Source organism: Mustela erminea, chromosome 7 (assembly GCF_009829155.1).
Source record: "Mustela erminea isolate mMusErm1 chromosome 7, mMusErm1.Pri, whole genome shotgun sequence".
Lineage (NCBI taxonomy): Eukaryota > Metazoa > Chordata > Mammalia > Carnivora > Mustelidae > Mustela > Mustela erminea.
This window is the reverse complement of record NC_045620.1, coordinates 65,573,466-65,591,526: the sequence shown is the minus strand read 5'-3', so window position 1 is coordinate 65,591,526 and position 18,061 is coordinate 65,573,466. Positions and strand designations below refer to the sequence as shown.

General features: G+C 49.3%; 1 protein-coding gene across 7 annotated transcripts in view; it reads right to left on the bottom strand.

Annotated features, from left to right (window-relative positions):
- The window catches only part of THADA (THADA armadillo repeat containing), a 329,048-nt gene that overhangs the window by 39,246 nt on the left and 271,741 nt on the right, over positions 1–18,061 (bottom strand). For 6 of the 7 annotated variants that reach the window (XM_032351902.1, XM_032351903.1, XM_032351901.1 and 3 more), the window contains 5 exons: positions 17,585–17,964; positions 16,859–16,977; positions 16,442–16,514; positions 13,607–13,760; positions 10,592–10,723 (listed from right to left, as the gene is read on the bottom strand). In XM_032351902.1, coding sequence (XP_032207793.1) covers positions 10,592–10,723; positions 13,607–13,760; positions 16,442–16,514; positions 16,859–16,977; positions 17,585–17,964 — 858 coding nt within the window. Of the gene's footprint in view, positions 1–10,591; positions 10,724–13,606; positions 13,761–16,441; positions 16,515–16,858; positions 16,978–17,584; positions 17,965–18,061 lie in introns of those variants that run through there. The other variant, XR_004287706.1, reaches the window with a different exon arrangement.

The following is an 18,061-nucleotide window of genomic DNA, read 5'->3' as shown; positions in this document are numbered from 1 at the left end:
AAGTGTGCTCTCCCCCACCTCCCCATTAAATAGGTATCTTTCTAGTAACTTCTGGCTCTGGGTAATGCAACCGCAAAGCCTGGTGTCTTGTTTTCTAATGAAGTTTTTTGTTTTTTGTGTGTGTGTTTTTGCATTTTGGGTGTTGTGTGTGGTCTGAAGAAACGTAATGGGGATAAGCAACTAAACTTGTCAAGCTGGTAAACAAATGGGAATGAAAATTCTTATTGTTGACTACCAACTACTGCCTTTTCTTATAAAATGGTTCTGAGAGCTACTAAAAAAAAATATGGATGTCAATAAAGGGAAACCTGTTGACTTTAGCTGGGATAAAAGCTGAGAGGGCAGAGGCCCAACAGCTAAGGCCAGAGGCTCTATCGGATTTATCCGAGTCCCCAGCTGTTAGCAAGCAGCCAAAACTCTCCAGAAACTCACTAATGAGTGCCTGTGTGAAAGTAAGAAGGTGGGAAATGGCTAGAAGTGAAGGTCCTATCTCCCCAAATCCATTCGTCCCTCCTTGCACAGAAAATAGATCTCTCGGCTGTGTACATGTCCACTTAGCTCCCATCCGTGAGCTTCCTTTGCTGAGCATTGTGGCCCGTGACGAAGCCCTGGGTGATGAGACACCCCCGGAGCTGGTATCTGTAATGTCTAGGTGGGCGTTCCCTTCCCTCCTCCCCACTCACTGGACTGCGGCTTGGCAGTGGAAGGGCAACTGCCAACTCGGATCATGAGGGGGACGGAGCCACCCGAAAATGGCAGAACACCAAGAAAGAAGGCGGGGGGGTTCCCTGGTGATTGCAGACCACCACAGCGGCATACTGAGCCTTTTCTTTTTTTTGAGAGAGAGAACCTGCATGCGCCAGTGGGAGTAGGGGGTGGGAGGGGCAGAGGGAGTGGGAGAGAGAGAGAATCTTAAGCAGGATCCAAGCTGAGTGTGGAGCCCGATGTGGGGCTTGATCTCATGACCCTGAGATCATGACTTGAGCTGCAACCAAGAGTCGGATGCTTAACTGATGGAGGCCCCCGGGGAACCTCATGAGCCTTTTATGTGAGGAGGGTGAAAGAAGCTGCTACCTCTTTTTTTTTTTTTTAAAGATTTATTTATTTATTTGACAGAGAGAGAGATCATGAGTAGGCAGAGGCAGGCGGTGGAGGGACAAGCAGGCTCCCCGCTGAGCAGAGAGCCCGATGCGGGGCTTAATCCCAGGACCCTGAGATCATGACCTGAGCTGAAGGCAGAAGCTCAACCCACTGAGCCACCCAGGTGCCCCAAGCTGCTACCTCCTTTATTTATTTATTTTTTTAAATATTTTTTTAAATATTTTAAGATTTTTAAGATTTTTTTTTTTAAAGATTTTATTTATTTATTTGACAGAGAGAGATGACGAGCACGCAGAGAGGCAGGCAGAGAGAGAGGAGGAAGCAGGCTCCCCGCTGAGCAGAGAGCCTGATGCGGGGCTCAATCCCAGGACTCTGAGATCATGACCTGAGCCGAAGGCAGCGGCTTAACCCACTGAGCCACCCAGGCGCCCCTGCTACCTCCTTTAAACCATTTTTAACTTGGGTCTCCAAGTCTTCCAGGTGCCAGATCTATACCCTGAATAAAAACACCAGTGGCTTCATGCTTGAGATCCCAAGAAAATACTTCAGAAAGTCTATCTCAAGATAAGACTCCAAAGTAAGACCCTTGGTGGTACTCTATTAACTTGAGTATTTTGGCTGGAGGTGGGGGTGAGTGGAGAGGGAAACTGAAGGGGAGTGTAGGGGGAGGCAAGCTGCAGTCAAGGCCAACCTTTGTCTCCAATTCTCACTTGATGCTCTCTGCCTTTGCTCTCCTAGACCAGCTTCACAAGAAACCACTTTTCAACACCTGGATTACCAAACGACACGAGGATTTCGCACTCAGTTAGATGATGTCTGAGTGACCGGCCAAAGCCTAACTCCTCGCAATCCCATCTCCTCATGACATCAGTGTACATGTTCACATCCAAACTGCTTCTGCGTCTTCTTTACAGAGAGCCCCCCTGAAAGGCGTCCAGATTTACAACACACCAGCCCACACGTGTATCCAAAGGTACTCACACACATTGCACATGTGCAGGTAAGACTACTTCCCGTCACCACCAGAGCCACCTCCCATTCTGTTCTGCCTGCAGGAGCTTCTGCCCGGTGGATTCCTGTGCTCAAAGGAGAGCCGCTGGAGCAAGGAAGCCTGGGCAGTCAAGCTCAGAGACTTGAGAACCAAACTTTGGGGTTTCGTGGGCAGAAGGAGAGCTTTCCTCTGATGTTACCCTTCGTTCCTCTTGGGATCACAGCAGGATGCTGAAGAATGAAGGGCTGCTACAGTGCCCAGATGTACTTACTTGGGCAGTTAGGTCTGACCCTCATTTGGTTTTGGGGACCAGAGGAAGAAGGAGGTCATCCTCTGGCCAGTCTGCAGGTGACTAGATTTGGGCGGGAAAAGGGGTCATGTGCCCGGGTTGGTGTGGATGAAAGGTGTGGAGGGAGGGCACTCCCTGAGGAGGTGGGGTGGGAAGAAGGAGGTGCGGCTGGCCGGTCTGGGGATGAAGATGGGGATCCATCTGGTCACCCTGACACAGAGGTAATGCTAACTCCTGAGACTGGCTTAGGGTCCAAAAGGACGGCTGTTCGCAACCGTCGGAAAAGGAATCCTGCACCGTGGTGGGGCCTGAGGAAAATTTAGGCTCCTGATGTTGGAAAAGGAAAGCACAGAGATCAGAACTGAGGCCAGACCAGCAGAATAAGGATGGCCGGGCTCTGAGCTTGCCCTGACAAAGCACATCAGTGTCAGAGGGCCTAAGCCTCAGACTGTTGGCTTATCATCACCCTCTGGGTCAGTCACCTTGGGCCCAGGGAGCTTGGCTTTCAGGAGCAGCAACAGTGGAGACAAAATGATGCAGAACTGACCCTCATTTCCTCGAGAGAAACCCATTGTTGTCTCTCTGGGCTTAGTCATCCGGAGGTCATGGTAACAATCCCATCACCCCAGCAACCAGGCCTGGCCAGGGTACTCAGCGGCGGGGGCAACCTGCTCCCAGATTTAAGACAGGAGCGTTAGTTAGCATCTGCGTTTGCACGTCGGGGGCCAGCTGCCAGTGACGCATTCGCCAGGATGCAGGTGAACGTCACGACCAGGCTTCCAGGGACACAGTGACGGGGAAGGCATTTTGGTGTGTGGTGAGTGAGGCTGCGCTGGGAGAAGAGAGAACTGGCTCCTGACAGCCTCCCTCCTCCAACAGCTGTTTCCCTGTTTCCCTTCACCCTCTGCTGGCGAGCTGCCAGGGGTCCACCTGGGAGTTAAAACTGCAGTTCCCACCTTGTTGTGTTTCCTCCCCTACTGACAATACGGATGGACACCCAGAGGCCTTGAGAGGGAGGCCCAGGAGAAAGCAAGGCTGAGGGGTCAGGGCTCACTGCAGGGTGTGGTTTTACTGCTGGGAGATGCCTGGTTTCGTAGGACACTCTGTTCTTCCCACCCCTCTAATGCTGGAGTTCCTCCAGGCCCTCTTTCCAAGGCAGCGTTCCCTCTCCTCTGTGCCTACTGCACAGCTCCTACCTCATCCCCTGACCCCATCCCGGCAGTCCAGATTATTCTCAAGGGTGCCCCCACATTTCTGTCACTTCTCGAAGTTGAGGCCTGAGGAGCAGTAGAAAGGAGCGCTGCTCTGTGTCTCAGTGAACCTGGGTTTTAGACCTTTTTCTCACTAATTATGTGACACTTGGGAAATAATTTACCTTCCCTCGCCTTTGGTTTCCACATCTAAAACCCTCAAGTCCCGCGATCCCCTCCCTTGAGGATCCTTGGGAAGGGGGTACAAATCAGCCTTGAAGTAGGACCTCCTGCTACCTCCCACACTCCCACCCTCACCACTCCAACTCCCACTGCCTTCCTCAGGGCAAGCTTCATCTGAGCTCTTGGGTCCCCAAGACATTTTCCTGGGTTGATTCTCATGTCTTCTTTTCAAACACAACAGTGAATTTAGAAGACCTTCAGCATCCCTCTTCAGTTAACTCCTTGGCTCTAAACCTAGAGGGCTGGGTTTTGAGTCCCCTTCTTGTGTCAGAGGAAGTGCTGAATGTTCAAGGCCTTTGTCCCTCTGGACCCTGGGCTCCATCACCACTCAACACTTGTCTTCCACGGGACCCGGGGTCCACTGCTTCAAGTCCCTGACCTTCAGCTGATTTGTGTTTAAAATGGAGGCAAAAGTAAAATATCTCAGAGTGGCTGTGAGAATTGGAAAAAGCCAAGAGTGCCCTGCTGGGTGATATTCTGCATCTCCCTCCTCCTGCCACTGGAGGAGACCACCAGAAGAGGCCCCAGGAGGAAGGGGCCTCTGTCCTCAGAGAGGCTGCCACCAACTCTAGGCATTCCAGATGGTTCCATTTGGCACTGGCACCCGTCCCCTGACGGGGATCAGGCAGGACCCTGACAGGCCTGAGGATCAACTAGCACTCTCCCCTGGCTGGTCACATCCCTGCCTCAGCAGGTGCTCCATCCATTCCTTATTAAATTACTGTCTCTGGGAAGACCTGGGGCCTGAGGTAGCAGACGAGCTCGCAGCAACAAGGACCCGCCACCTCAAGGCAATTTCATCACAAAGAGAATCCAAAGACCTCTACCTCCCTTGTCTTAGGTTGATTCTAAAAACACTGATCTCTCTACTGTGTTTAACTACTGTGAAGAACACATTCGTTCATTCCTTCATCCAACTGATCATCCCAGCAGTGATTTTTTTGTGGCACATCTGTTACGTGCCAGGTTCTGGGAATATAGCAGCAAGCAGAAGAGACAAAAATCTTGCCCTCTTGGAGCTTCTATTCTGGTAGAGGGCCACTAAGAACAAAGTAAACAGACAGTAAAGTAAGACTGTGAAAGGACTACACGGAGTGTTAAACCAGCAGACGAATGAATGGGTGGCTACTCTAAGCTGGGTGGTCAGGCAGGCTCTCTGCGGAGATGACACTGAAACAGAGATTGAAACCACAGGAAGGTTAGCTGGGTGGGACCAGGGAAAACCATTCCAAGAGGAGGAAGTGGCTAGTGCAAAGGGCCTGAGGCTGGCATGAGCCTGGCAAGTTAAAAAAAACCTGAGGGAAGCTGGAGTGGCTGGAGCAGAGAAAGACAGGGAGCGAGCACAGCAGATGGGGTTGGAGAGGCAGGGATGAGGTCCGGTACAGCTTTATATGTCACTTTAGGAGCTGGCTTTTATTCTGAGAAAGAAGGGAAGCCAAGGGAGAGCTCTCAGTGGGATGGCAATGTCATCTGACTTACTCCCTGAAAAGAGCCCATTACTGGCCTCCTGGGCAAGGGATGGCAGGTAGGTAAGAGCAGAGGCAAGAAGGCCTAGAGGGTGGTTTTGCAGAAGTTCAGGAGAGAGCTAATGGCGGCCTACACCAGCGCATGAAACAAGCCTGGAGGACAGGCAATTTATAACTATTTCTTCAACGAATATGCTTGATGTCACCAGTTTTTCCCTCATACTTAAACAGTAAGAGAAAAAGCTGTGGACCATCTAGGCAGGCATGAAAGGGGGATTGAGAAAAACAATTCAGAATTTTAAAACAGCCCAAAAGCAATGATAGAGGCAGGTCAAGCCTGGAGAAGGTGTGCAAGTTCATTCTCCTGTAGTGGTTCTCTAATTTGGGCCATTCTGCTCCAGAAAAATGTCCTTGGTACATACACATCAGGTGACACTCGCGGAGCAGAAAGACCTCTACGTGGGACAGGCTCTGGCACCACAGCACGGGAGACACAGTGTGGGGACAGTGCCTGTGAGCAGGTTAGGAAGAAGCTGGAGGGAGGCAGAGTGAAGAGGGAGGCCATTCTGAGGGCTCATCTTCCAGGACCACCTGGGAATTCCCAAGAGCACAGGCCTCCCCCCAGGCATGAGGCTGGGTGGGCAGGCGGGCCTTGGCTTTCAGTTCTGGAAGTTCCGGGGGTGGAGCTGCCCGTGACTCAGCTCAAGCCCCAAGGCTCTGGGGCTTTGCTGACCAGCCGTCACTGCAGGGCCACTGTGTAATGTCAAAGTGACCCAGCCTCCCTCCCGGCTTGCTCAAGGCTTGGAACCTCTGAGATGTGTCAGCGCTGTCGTGCCAACTCCTGGGCTCTGCATGGGAAGCAGCTGTGCGGGGATGCATGTGTGCGAGCAGGCAGGGGTATGGGTGCTGGGGGATGAACATGGTTTGGGGGAAATGGGGCAGACATTAGGTCTTCTCCACCGTGCCTTAGGCCAGATGACTTGTAATTCTGCCCATCAAACTACCCGCCGACAGCCCTATACTCTAACGTCTGAGTCTCAACTTTTCTACCTTCTGCTCCTGTCCCGCTCTTTTGCTTCCCTGGTAAGCTCTGCTGTGAATCTGGCGTCTCCGGGGGTCCCTGTGCCGAGCACAGACACTCTTGCCATACCGATGTGTGTGGGGTCTGAAGCCCTTCACATTTCTCCCCTGCTGCTTTTACCCAGAACTCTGTCAGCCTGACTTGAGAATCACACAAATTTAGTGACTTAAATGTACATATTGTCCAGGTTGTTCCCCTACACCACCACCCCACGCCCAGTGGAAGCCCTTGTCTGAGTGGAACCCAACGTGAATCCTGATGTGAACGGGACCGACGTAAGTGAGCTGCTCGGGTAAGAGTCAGGGGCCAGCAAAGCAGGGGCCGCTGAGCTGATGTCTCCTGCTCTGGCAAGGACAGTAAGGTCAGGACAGGGAAAGGAGAAGGGGGAGCCCCACCTGAGGCCTGCCTGTACCCTTTCTTGTCCTAGCTGCAAATTTCAGTCCCCCATTCCTGAGTCCAGAAAAGCCATTTCTGCTGTCCCTCTCGGTGGCTGACCTAGGAGTAGGGAGGTGGGGTAGGTCGTGCTTGCAAAGCTGAGGAAGCCTTGGGGGTGCCTGAGAATCACTGATGGGCTGCGGGTTTCTCCTTCCAGGTGACCGGGTGGGATGAAGCACATGCACGAGGTCAGCAGGCAAAAAATGTGGACAACAAATCCACCGTCACGAGGGCTATTGAGGCACGGGGCTGTCTCCAGGCAGCCCAGAATCATTACCCAATGGATGCCACAAATCCATAGCTGAAGCCAGCTGCGCACAAAGTGACATGCTGGGGACACAGTCTGAACGACTGGTTTGACGCTTGCCCCTTCCGTGTTTTCTAGTACTGGAGCTGTGGCCCAGGGTCACTGAGCAGTGTGCTGGGCAGGCCAGTGCATTCTGCTCCCACAGCAGAGGAAGGCCCCCTTTAGTCTTCTCATTTCCATTACCTAGTTCCCCATGGCCTAAGGAAGTCTCTGTCCCTGATCACAGTGCCCTGTGGCCTCTAAGCATGCTTCCTGACTTTTGGTAGTTTCACTTCCTAGAAGGTGAGGCTCAACTGTTACATTGGTGCCAGAGGCACGACTAGGCATTTCTCCAGTTACCTCACAGGTCTGAGGCCTTGAAGCCCTCTCTGCTTTCCCTTCTCTCCCACCTCCCACCAGCACCCACAGTCTGCCTGCCATCCTGTCTCTACTGCCAGTGGCTCGTGACCCAGTCCCGGCTGGTCTCTGCGCCAAGATCTCCCTCCCTCCCCTGACCCAGGCCATCGTACACACTGCTGCTGGGAAAAGCCCCTCAAACATGCGGTGGAAAACACTGCTCCCCCATTTAAAAACCTCTCCAGCCTCCCATCACCTACAGAAGGAGGTCCTTAACTTGGGGTTCAGAATCACCCCAAGAGTGCATGCCCCTGCCTTTCCAGCTTTATCTTCCACCCCATTCCCCTGGCCTCAGGGTCCCCTGTGTTCTGGCCCCTCAGACCCCCAGGCAGCTGCCAAGTTCTCCCCGACTCCAAGTTCCCGCTCTAGCTGCTTCTTCTGCATTGAAATGCTCCCATCTGTGCCCCATTTACCCCACCTTTTGGGCCAACCCCACTCTCAGGGACCTCCTTAGACCACATAAATCAAGATGCACCTTGCATGTCCCCACACACCCAGCACACTATCAGATAACGTACATGCAAAGCTCTCTGTCCACATCCAGCCCTTGTTTATAGGATGGGGTCTCAGAAGCAGGGAGTCCTTGTGTTTTATTATATTCTTAGGAGGAAAAGTGAGAATTATTTTTTTTTTTTACAATATTTAGCCTTCTCAAAGAAGACATTGAATATTACCACGATTTAATAGTAATATTTTACCATGGCATTCATGAGGCCATTGATGTGGGGACAAAATTAAGGACTTGTATTTTCGAGCTATTCAAGACTCCATAGTCATAACTTTGAACACCACAGAGCAAGCCATTAGTAATACAGTCTACCAAATCCCTGCGCGTTGGAGGAACAAGAAAAGTTACCACCAGTGGCTTGATATCCTCAAGAAATGTCAAAACAAGACAATATTGTTCTCAGCTGGCTGAACTTCTGAATAAAGTGAAAAATCAGAGGTGTACCTCTACCTTCAGCTACTTTTCAGTCCCAGATAGAAAGATGTGTATTTTTCGCTTGAGCAAATCAAGCTGTATTAGGGACTTCTGCCCCAGCGTTGCTACCAAGCCGAACAAGGAACCCATGAGGAAGTGCTGAGTGAGTGACATTACGTTGCTGAAACCTTTGAGGAACCTGGCTTGGGTTGATTTTTGGGGACGTGAAAATTCACTCAAAATGAGTTAAAATGGGCAGGATGTTTTCATATAACTTAGGGGAGAGGAGTCACAGCAGGGGCTGAATTGTTGGGAAATCAGTTAGATGGTCTGGCAATATATCCTGTGTTGCTGTTTTCAAGTGGTGGAATTGGATTTAAAAAAACAACAAACTTTTTTTAAATTCTGAAAGAATTTCAAATATACAGAAAAGATGCAAGTATAGTAACTCCATATCTGGATTTACTATTTACACTCACACGATTATTTTTCCTGAACCATTGAAGAGTATGTAGCAGGGAGCGTCCCCCTTTGGTCCCTTAATATTTCAGTTCTGTATTTCCAGAGAACAAAATATTCTCTTACAAAACACAGTACAGTTATCAAATTCAGGAAATTTAACATTGATTTTAATCTACAGATAATATTTCAATATTGTCAGTTGTTCCAGAAATTTCCTGTACGGCTTTTCATCTCTCTGGCACAGGAACTCTGGTCCAGGGTAACACACTACATTTCACTGTTGTAGAATCCTTGTCTTTTTCACACCTTAGATCCTCTTTCTATAGGCCAAAGTGGGGAATACAAAAACAGGTAGCCTTTTATATTTATTTCCCTCAGAGGCTTTTACACACCTTTTTTTACATGTGAAAGGCACTCCATATGTAATTACTAGTTTGTACTTCTTGAGGAAAAAGTCAAACTAGAAGGAGGAAGACCATGGTAATATACTTTTACTGTAAGTGAACTTGGAGAAATCCTGAAAGAAAGAAAAGTAGTCGGGTAACAACTCTCAAGATTAGGAGGGGATAAGTCCACTGGTGAATTCCGGTATGCTGTCCCCCTTCCCATGTTTGGTGCAGAGGGTCCTAGAGAAATCTCGTGAGTACTGTATTCCACCAAATATTTACTGAGCACTTGCTGGGCGTTCTGTGTGTCCTTCTAAGGGAAACACGCAATTGGAAAAAGGAATGAATCACTCCTGGCAGAATTACAGATCCAGGAACTCTGACAGGCCAGGAAGGTGGAGGTGGGGGGCGGGGGGAGAGGGCTTCTTGCACATGACTCCCAGAATCAAGCTGTATGTCTTCCCATGAGAGGCAAAGCAGGTCCCAACCAAACCTGCTCTGGAGCAGCATCACCAAGAGATTATTAAAAATTCAGCTTCTTGCACCTATGCCATGACAACAGAGGACTCTAGAATGAGGAAGTTCATATTCCAAGGGGAGCCTCCAGGACCCCCAGCCACTGGGACGAGGAGCCCCGAGTCGGTTACAAACCCTGTATGGCTCCTCCCGCTCCTATTTTGCGGTCTAGTGTGCTCAGCCTGGGATCTCTTGCCTCCAGGTGGTGTTCTGGCTTCTCTTCGGGATGGCTGACCCAAAAGTCCTTCCGACAACCCGAGTGCAGAGAATCCAAGTCCACCAGAGCAGACAACCTCCCAGCTGGCTACTTGTCCAGAGGTGTGACCCTGCTTCTCCTCCCAGTTAACGTGACTCACACTCATCTGTTTCTGTCACATGTGAAAACTAACAGAAGTAGAAAATGCTGGATCTATGATTCCCAGGTTATGTAACGACACAGATAATCACGACTGAGCCTTATTTAAAACGGATGACAATGTAACCAGCTAACAACACTGCTTATTAGATTTCTATCTTTGAAGACGATTTTCCTCCATGACGTCCTAGGCGTCAGAGGTCGGCAAACTATGGCTAGCAGATCAAATCTGGACAGCTGCCTGTTCTTGTCCATAAAGTTTTATCAGAACACAGTCACGCCCATGTTTACCTAGTGTTTAGGGCTGTTCTCCCACTAAAACAGCAGAGTGGAGACAGAAACCGAATGGCCAACAACGGCTAAAATATTCACTCTCTGGCTATGCACAGAAAAAGCGTACAGGTACTGTCCAAGAGCCATAAGGCATAGCCGAACAGTAAGAGCGCCATACCTGTTGCTTGACAGGTGTTTCCCTGTGACATGGCGGTCACCACCGTTCCCGTGGCTGCATCTCTGACGGCCGGCTCCTCACTCTGCAGGAGGTTGAGGACACATCTCCAGAGAGTAAGAGTATCCTGCAATCCTGAGAAGACCAAAAGGAATTCAAATTACCTATGGTTCAATTTACAAGCAGGTACAGATACTGCTTTAAATCCTGGGGCTGGGGGTGAGGGGCGCCTGGGTGGCTCAGTTGGTCAAGCATCTGCCTTTGGCTCAAGTCATGATCTCGGGGTCCTGGGATTGAGTCCCAGGTCAAACTCGCTGCTCAGCGGGGAGCCCGCTTCTCTCTCTCTCCATCTGTCCCTCCTCCATGTTCATGCTCTGTCTCAAACACAAATAAATAAAAATCTTTAAAAATCAATCAATCAATCCGTGATGTACGAGAGCAGTGGTTAATGAGCAAAAGCCACTTCTTTCTTCGTGGGTATTTCAAGAGAGGAAGACTTGGTTGGCAGTCAGACTAACACTGGAAGAGAGAGGGCCCTAAGGGGTCAGGTTTGGAAATGTCTTTTGGGATGCAGGGGGAAGGCTTCTGGAGGCAAGCAGCCCTAGGCAAGGCCCACTGGAAGGTGTGGCCCAGCTGACTAAGCTGTCCACAACGGGCCCAGCTGTCCACAGTGACTCACGATTCTCAGGAATGAAACTGTATGCATCAAGAATGCTTTGGGGAAATGAGCCCAGTGTTGATTTGAGTGACTGCTTGAGCTTATAAATTCTGAAAGCAAAGTTTCAATCAAGATTACACTTTATGGGGGTGGGGGGAGTAGGTTCTGAAAAGGGCAGGGAACCACGTGGAATAGCCCATGCCACGTCCATGTGAGGGCCACCCTCTGACCACCATTTGTCCTGGCAGGAGCTTTGTGTGGTCCTAGGCGCTGCTGTGGACAATGGGACAGGAAAAGACAGTACATTTGCCTGAACAACAGCAAGGAATATCAAGTCGAAGACACAAGGCAAGGAGGAGTCAGGGGCAGAAATGGCTGGCTGTGCCTCACAGCAGGGAAAGATGATAGTGGACCAGTGTGTCGGAGGCAGACTTCAGGAGGGAGGGGACAGGTAGGCAGGGCCTCATAGAAAGCATGTGTGCTGTACAGGGGATGGGCCCAGGCTTGGGCAGGGGCACAGTGGGAGGCCCACAGAAGACCACCACTCACCACCCCTAGCCTTTCAATGGGGGACCTGCCCTGTCCTAAGAACTCCCCTTCGACTGTCCTCTCCCTCATCTGCTCACAGAGAACCTGGGACCAGAGACACAGATGCATTAGTCATACCAGGAACAGCAACATTCTCTCTGGGGTTTCGCTTTCTCTTTTCTGTTATAAATCTGGCTTTACATTTTACGCAGTCTTTCAGAGACTGTCCATTCTAACTGTTCTCTAGGGTTGAATATTTTCCTTTTTTAGCATTTTCTTCCTTAACTTGGGTCATTTATACCCCTTGAGCTCCTCAATCTTCCCTCTTTAGTCTATTTTGATTTCTCTTTTTCCTTAAATGACTTCGCTCTGTCCTTGGTTTGTCCCCATGAACTTTTATGTCCATTGTCTCTCAGTTCTGTACCTTCTCTTCACAGCCACCAGCCACCACTGACCTCCTTCCTTATTGCCTAGAATGCTGTAACCAGCTCCAGAAATTAATCAGGAACCAATGGCTTTTACCCAGTACTCCATTTCACTCAGTATTCTAGGTTATTCCACACACGTTTTGCCTGCTGTGACCTAGTGTTATAGTAGTCAGAGTCACCCAGAAAATGCCGCAAATGATACTCTCATGAGAGAAGCTTCACCAAAGTTTTTGGTGAAGTTTTGCTCTTACCCCTCTGGGTCAGGTGATTAAGTCACCATCACCGAAGGCCCTTCCAGTCCTCCTTTGGGCATAAGAAAAATGCTTGGAGGTCGCTTAGAAGAAAGAATTAAAAGGATTATCAAAGACAACTTTGGGGCGCCTGGGTGGCTCAGTGGGTTGAAGCCGCTGCCTTCGGCTCAGGTCATGGTCTCGGGGTCCTGGGATCGAGTCCCGCATCGGGCTCTCTGCTCAGCGGGGAGCCTGCTTCTCTCTCTCTCTGCCTGCCTCTCCATCTACTTGTGATCTCTGTCAAATAAATAAATAAAATCTTTAAAAAAAAAAAAAAAAGACAACTTTGTTTCCCAGAGGAATCCAGGCGCACGAGACATTTAATTGGTCTCAACTGTGCTAATGCTTAAAATGTGAAGCTCACCACCGACAAAAACAGTTCTCGCCTTCATTCTGTAAATCCTTTCCCCACAACTCCACTGACAGCTCTGTGGATGCAGGGACCACGGCTTATTCTTATTTGTTGAATCTTCCTTTCATGTTAACCTCCAAATCTTATTGATTTACTTCCTAAACACCTTTTGAGCCTGTCCTTTCTTCTTCTTCAATGCCCTGGCTTCAGCCTGTCCCATCCCTTTCTCACCAAGATCAACGGAACAGGCTTCCTAGAAGAGGGGATAGTTAGGCTGAGTCTTGAAAGACAAAAAGAAGTCATTCAAGCAGCAGTCTGTTTCGAGAACTGTTCCCCACCAAGCATGCATGGAGCCTTGTGCTGGGGAGCGGTGGTTGAGGGGCAGGAAGGGCTGGGCAGGGCACAGAGCCATGTGAAAGGGGGTTTTGATTTTATCCTGAAGGCAACGGAAACCCACTCAAAGGCTTTAAGCAGTGGTGTGAAATGATCACTTCTGTATTTCAGAAAGACCGCACAGGCTTTTGGAAGCTTAAGGAGAATGGCTTTGGGGGTAAGATGGAAAGAAAGGAGGCCAGTTAAGAGGCTGTTGTGAAAAAGGAGGAATTGGGAGGGTTGGGGGAAGACATTTGAGAAATGCAAAGGTACAGAGCACATGGTCAGTTTTCACCTTCCCCCAGCTTTTATCCTGGAGTAATCTATTCATGCTTTTAGCTCACTGGGCTCAATGGACCTTGGACTGCTCCCTGGGCTCGGTGCACTTACCAAGAACAGGACGGGGGCTGGTGAGCAAGAACGGTGTGGTGCTAGTGAGGGCTTCAGCAGCGGCCAGCCTGGAGTCTGTGGGAAGGTGCTCTCCACAGGAGGTGGCAACCAGCTGAACCCATCGCTTCAGTGTGGGGGTCACCAAGTCCTTGGTCTGAAAGCACAAAGCGTATGGCGGGTCCGCGATGCAGTTAGGGGCTGACACGGAATTAGGTCCGAGCCACCTACGCCACACTGGATGTGCAAATTAGCTCTTAGCACAGGGGAAGAAAAGTTTTTTAGTTGCTTTTCCAACCCAGCTAGGGAGAAATAAACAAGCCCAGGGAAGAAAGTGCGACCAGTCTTTCAGTAATACTGAGTCACTAGAACTAGCAAGAAAGTTCCTGGAGTCTTTGTGATGCACATCAGAGTATCAGAAGGTTGGTGTGTTGGACAGCTTCAGTAAAGACAAGCCTTTTGCGCAAAGGCTACGGCAGCAAATAATACTGTTGTCTCCCAGAGCCAGATGCCCCTTCTATCTTTAGTAACAGAACCTCAAATTTTGGGCTGGGCATATAGACTACATTTCCCAGGCCCCTTTGCACTTGGGAGTAATACTGGTTAAGTTCCGACTAACGGTGTATTATTTTTGGGTCATGCCTTAGAAAACAAGTGTGACCTTTACTTCCCGAGTTGCTCTTTCCGGCTAGCTGAATAAGGACAAGATGGTGGAAGTCAGAGCAACCATTTGGGACCATAAGATCGAAGCCAGGTTGAAAACAGCAGAATAAGGTACAAAGGTCTAGGGACCCAATATTGTCATGCCACCATTATCTGCTTTGACTGCTGTGATCTAGTTTAAGCCACTGTATTGATAGTTTCCGCTAAAACATTTAAAGCAGCACTCTAACATTATCGTTCAAAGAAAGCTCTATTTTTTTATAGTAACAGTTTTTTTTTTTGGAGATACAATTCACCCATGTAAAGTACATAGTCGAGTTTTTAGTATGTTCACAGGTTTGTACAACCATCACCACAGTCAATTTTAGAACATTTTCATCACCAAGAAGAGAACTCCTGTCCCCTTTAGTTACCAGCGCCCCACCCCCAGCCCTAAACCACTTACCTACTTTCTGCCTCTACGGATTTGCCTATTCTCGATGTTCCACATAAACTGAACTACGCAGTATGTGGTCTCTTATGACTGGCTTGTTTCATTCAGCATGTTTGTAAGATTTAGCAGCATCAGTATTCTTTGTGACTAATATTTTCTTGAATGGACATACATTTTGTTTACCTATTCCTCAGTTGATGGACATCTGGACTGTTTTCTGTCTTTTAAACCCTGGTTTTCTATGTATTCTAGAAAGGGGATTATTGTTCCAAATGTACTTTCCTTCCCCTATCGAAGAAGCCTCTTTAATTGTTCAAAATAACCACTGATAGGCCTCTGTGGAACTGAACTGAGGAGCAGCTGGGACCCTAAGGAAGAGGCCAACTCCCAGGTCTTCCAGGGAACTTCTTTTATGCACTTCTCTATGGTTTTGTTACTTTTCCTCTCCCTAGAAAATTCCCAATTTTTATCAAACACTGCTTCATTCAAGTACCAAGCAGTGCCTTTAAGATGCACATGACTACTGGTTAAGACACACCTGTAGATGAGAACGACATCTTTCAGCGGATGGGATAGGCTTCCCTATGACTGCTTTATTGGAATTGTTTCTTTCCTTCTGGGCTGCAGTTTTTTTCAACAAATCCTCTCCCTTCCTATAAATCTCTCCCCTTCAAACCCCTGGCGCACACCACTGACTTTTTTTCTGGCTCTTGTCTCTCCTAGTGACCAGCCAGCTTCGGGCGCCCCCGCCTGCCTCTGAATGATCCACGGCAACTGTGCATCTGCTGAGCTCTCACCCTCTGTCCCCTCTGCCCAGCCGCCACTCTCTGAATACGATGACCTCCTCTGTGAAGTCTTCTCCTTAGCAGCTCCGCATTCCCTTCCTCCTCTGGATTTCTCCGGTCTCCTCCACAGTGGGGCATTTAACGTCACTGTCTAATGCTCCTCCTTGCTTGTGACACTGTCCCTCCATCTCTGTTCCTCTCCCGGTCTCCCACACCTCTGATAGTGCTGCTTCACCATAAGGAATTGGAACCCGGGATGTCACGCTGTCACTATCACAGCGATGGCACGTATAACAAGGAGCGTCCGGTAACTTTACTGTAGTACCGATTGCCTTCTACTTCTAATAATTCTCTGCTGGGGGCAGCTTTCTCATATGCCCCAAGTGCACTTGTATTTTTCCTAAGGCATCTTCCCAGAAGCTGTCTCGGTTACTTTGGTTCCACCTCTCCCCCAAAGGACACATGAGATGAAGGGGTACATCTGGGTCTCCATACAAAGCCAGCTGGGCCATGTTCCAGGGGGAACACTGAAGCCTTAGGGATGTATTTCATACTTCGTTGCCCAAGATGCAATCCTAGTGACTTGCTCACTCACTTTTTTTTGAAAAAGAGTCTAGCTAGAAAAATAGGAAAAAGCAAAGGGTTTGGGTGGGTGTGTATATGTGTGTGTGTGTGTGTGTGTGTGTGTGTGTGTATTATAGGAGAGGAGGTTGTGTTACCCTCATGGACCCAAATCAAGCGTGCCCAGAACAAGAGAAAAGAAATGCTGATGGTGGTGCTCAGAAAATTCTACAGAAGTTATACCCAAAGTGAAACATCCACACGAATAACACTTTTGCAGAGGGGACACATCCAGCCCTACTGATTCTGCTTGCTGAGACAGTTCACTTTCACTGACGCCTTCCTGGTAAACAAGAACACAAAGACCCCAGATCCTGGCCCACAGGCCACCCTTACCTCCTCACATGTCTGCAGCTGGTGGGCGACCACTCTAGAGGCAAGTCTCAGAGCTACACTTTGAATTTCAGACCTAGGAAAAGTAAGCCAAAAACACACAGAAAATAAAACCAAGTGTACTTTGCATACGGATGGGTTCTTGTTGATAGTCTGTAATCCATGCCACTGTGAATGGTGGAAATGCTCATGTCAAGGCCATACAGATGCTTCCAGAAGTAATTACCTCTTGGTTATTAATGTGAAAACTCTGACCTCATTCTATAGCTTCAGCTAAGAACATGCTCCTAGGCTGAGATTTAGAAGGAAACACAGGACCTAAGCCCTTAGGTAAGGACTGTGCCTCAGTCCATTATTTAACTGACTGCTGGGAAGGACCACATGTTGGCGAAGGCTGCAGAAGGAGCAAAGGGGGCAAACCTTTCATTGGAAGCAATATCCATTGTCCAGATCAGGAACTCCTTTGGGGTGAGGTGGATACAGTGCTCGGTCTGGGGAAGCCACTCACTGGGGTCCACGCAATGGAGAATTTTCAGTATCTGTGTGTGTCAGATCCATGGGAAAAAAAAAAAAATACTCAGGAAAAAGTCTCCAGAAGCCAAATAATCATCACTTGTACCAAGAAAGGGGTGTAGCTTTCAAAAAGCTTCATTGACTTCCTATTTCTCCCTTAATATTTTTGGGAACCAAGATAGGGTGGAGCAGTGACAAACCCAAGGGAACTTATTGACCTGGGATCAGAGTTTGGGTGCCCTGTTCCTCGGCCAGTGCCTTTTCCTTTTGATAATGCTTTCCAGGTGGCCACCTGTCCCCACACACCCATGTTGACAAAGACTACCCTCTGCCTCGTTCTACAGCCAATTTTCAGTGCTGCGTTTCTTGGGGTGCTGAGTGGCTTACTCTCGGTCTTTATCTTGGCTTACTGCCATCATTGTTACCATTGTCATGACCGTTTTTAGTGCCCTTCCGTGCACAAAGCCATGACAAGCACTGTACGAAGAGAGTCCTTGCCCACTGGATGTGGCATCTCCTTCCTACTGCTCCTGGGGAAGCCCAACCCAATCCCGCCTACATGATCTTGCTACTGACAGCTTGCCAAAGAGTGTGGGGAGTGGAAGGGGAGGGTCCGCACACCAGAGACTTTACCTTGCAGAAGCATTCTGGGTGCTTTTCCTTCATAGCCAATGTCAAGAATGTCCTTCCCATGTTGCACAGCAAGGGTGGCAGTCCCTTCTCTCCTAATCCAGAGCCTGCTGTCGAGAACCTTTCTAGCAGGGCATCCAATGTCAGCAGGCGCACTTCGGGGAAAGAGGACTCCAGCAGCTGAGAGAAGGAGATGGGAATGGCCTCTGCCTGCTCTCCAGCCTGGGCCGCCACCGCCCACACTGTGGCGATGGCCAATTTGGTGAGGCTCTGCAGGTACTGGGGCAGGCCCGGTGCCGTGAAGGAATAGGGGAATCCCGTTATCAGCTCAGATTGTGAGATGATCCTCCTGACGTCCTCCCAGAAGCCAAGACGCTCCACAGCTGAGAAAGCAAACAAGTAAGGGAAAGAGGTGATCACTTCAAAGTCCCACAAAAGGGCAGTGAAGAATGCAAGGCACTGGGTACACAGATGCCTTTC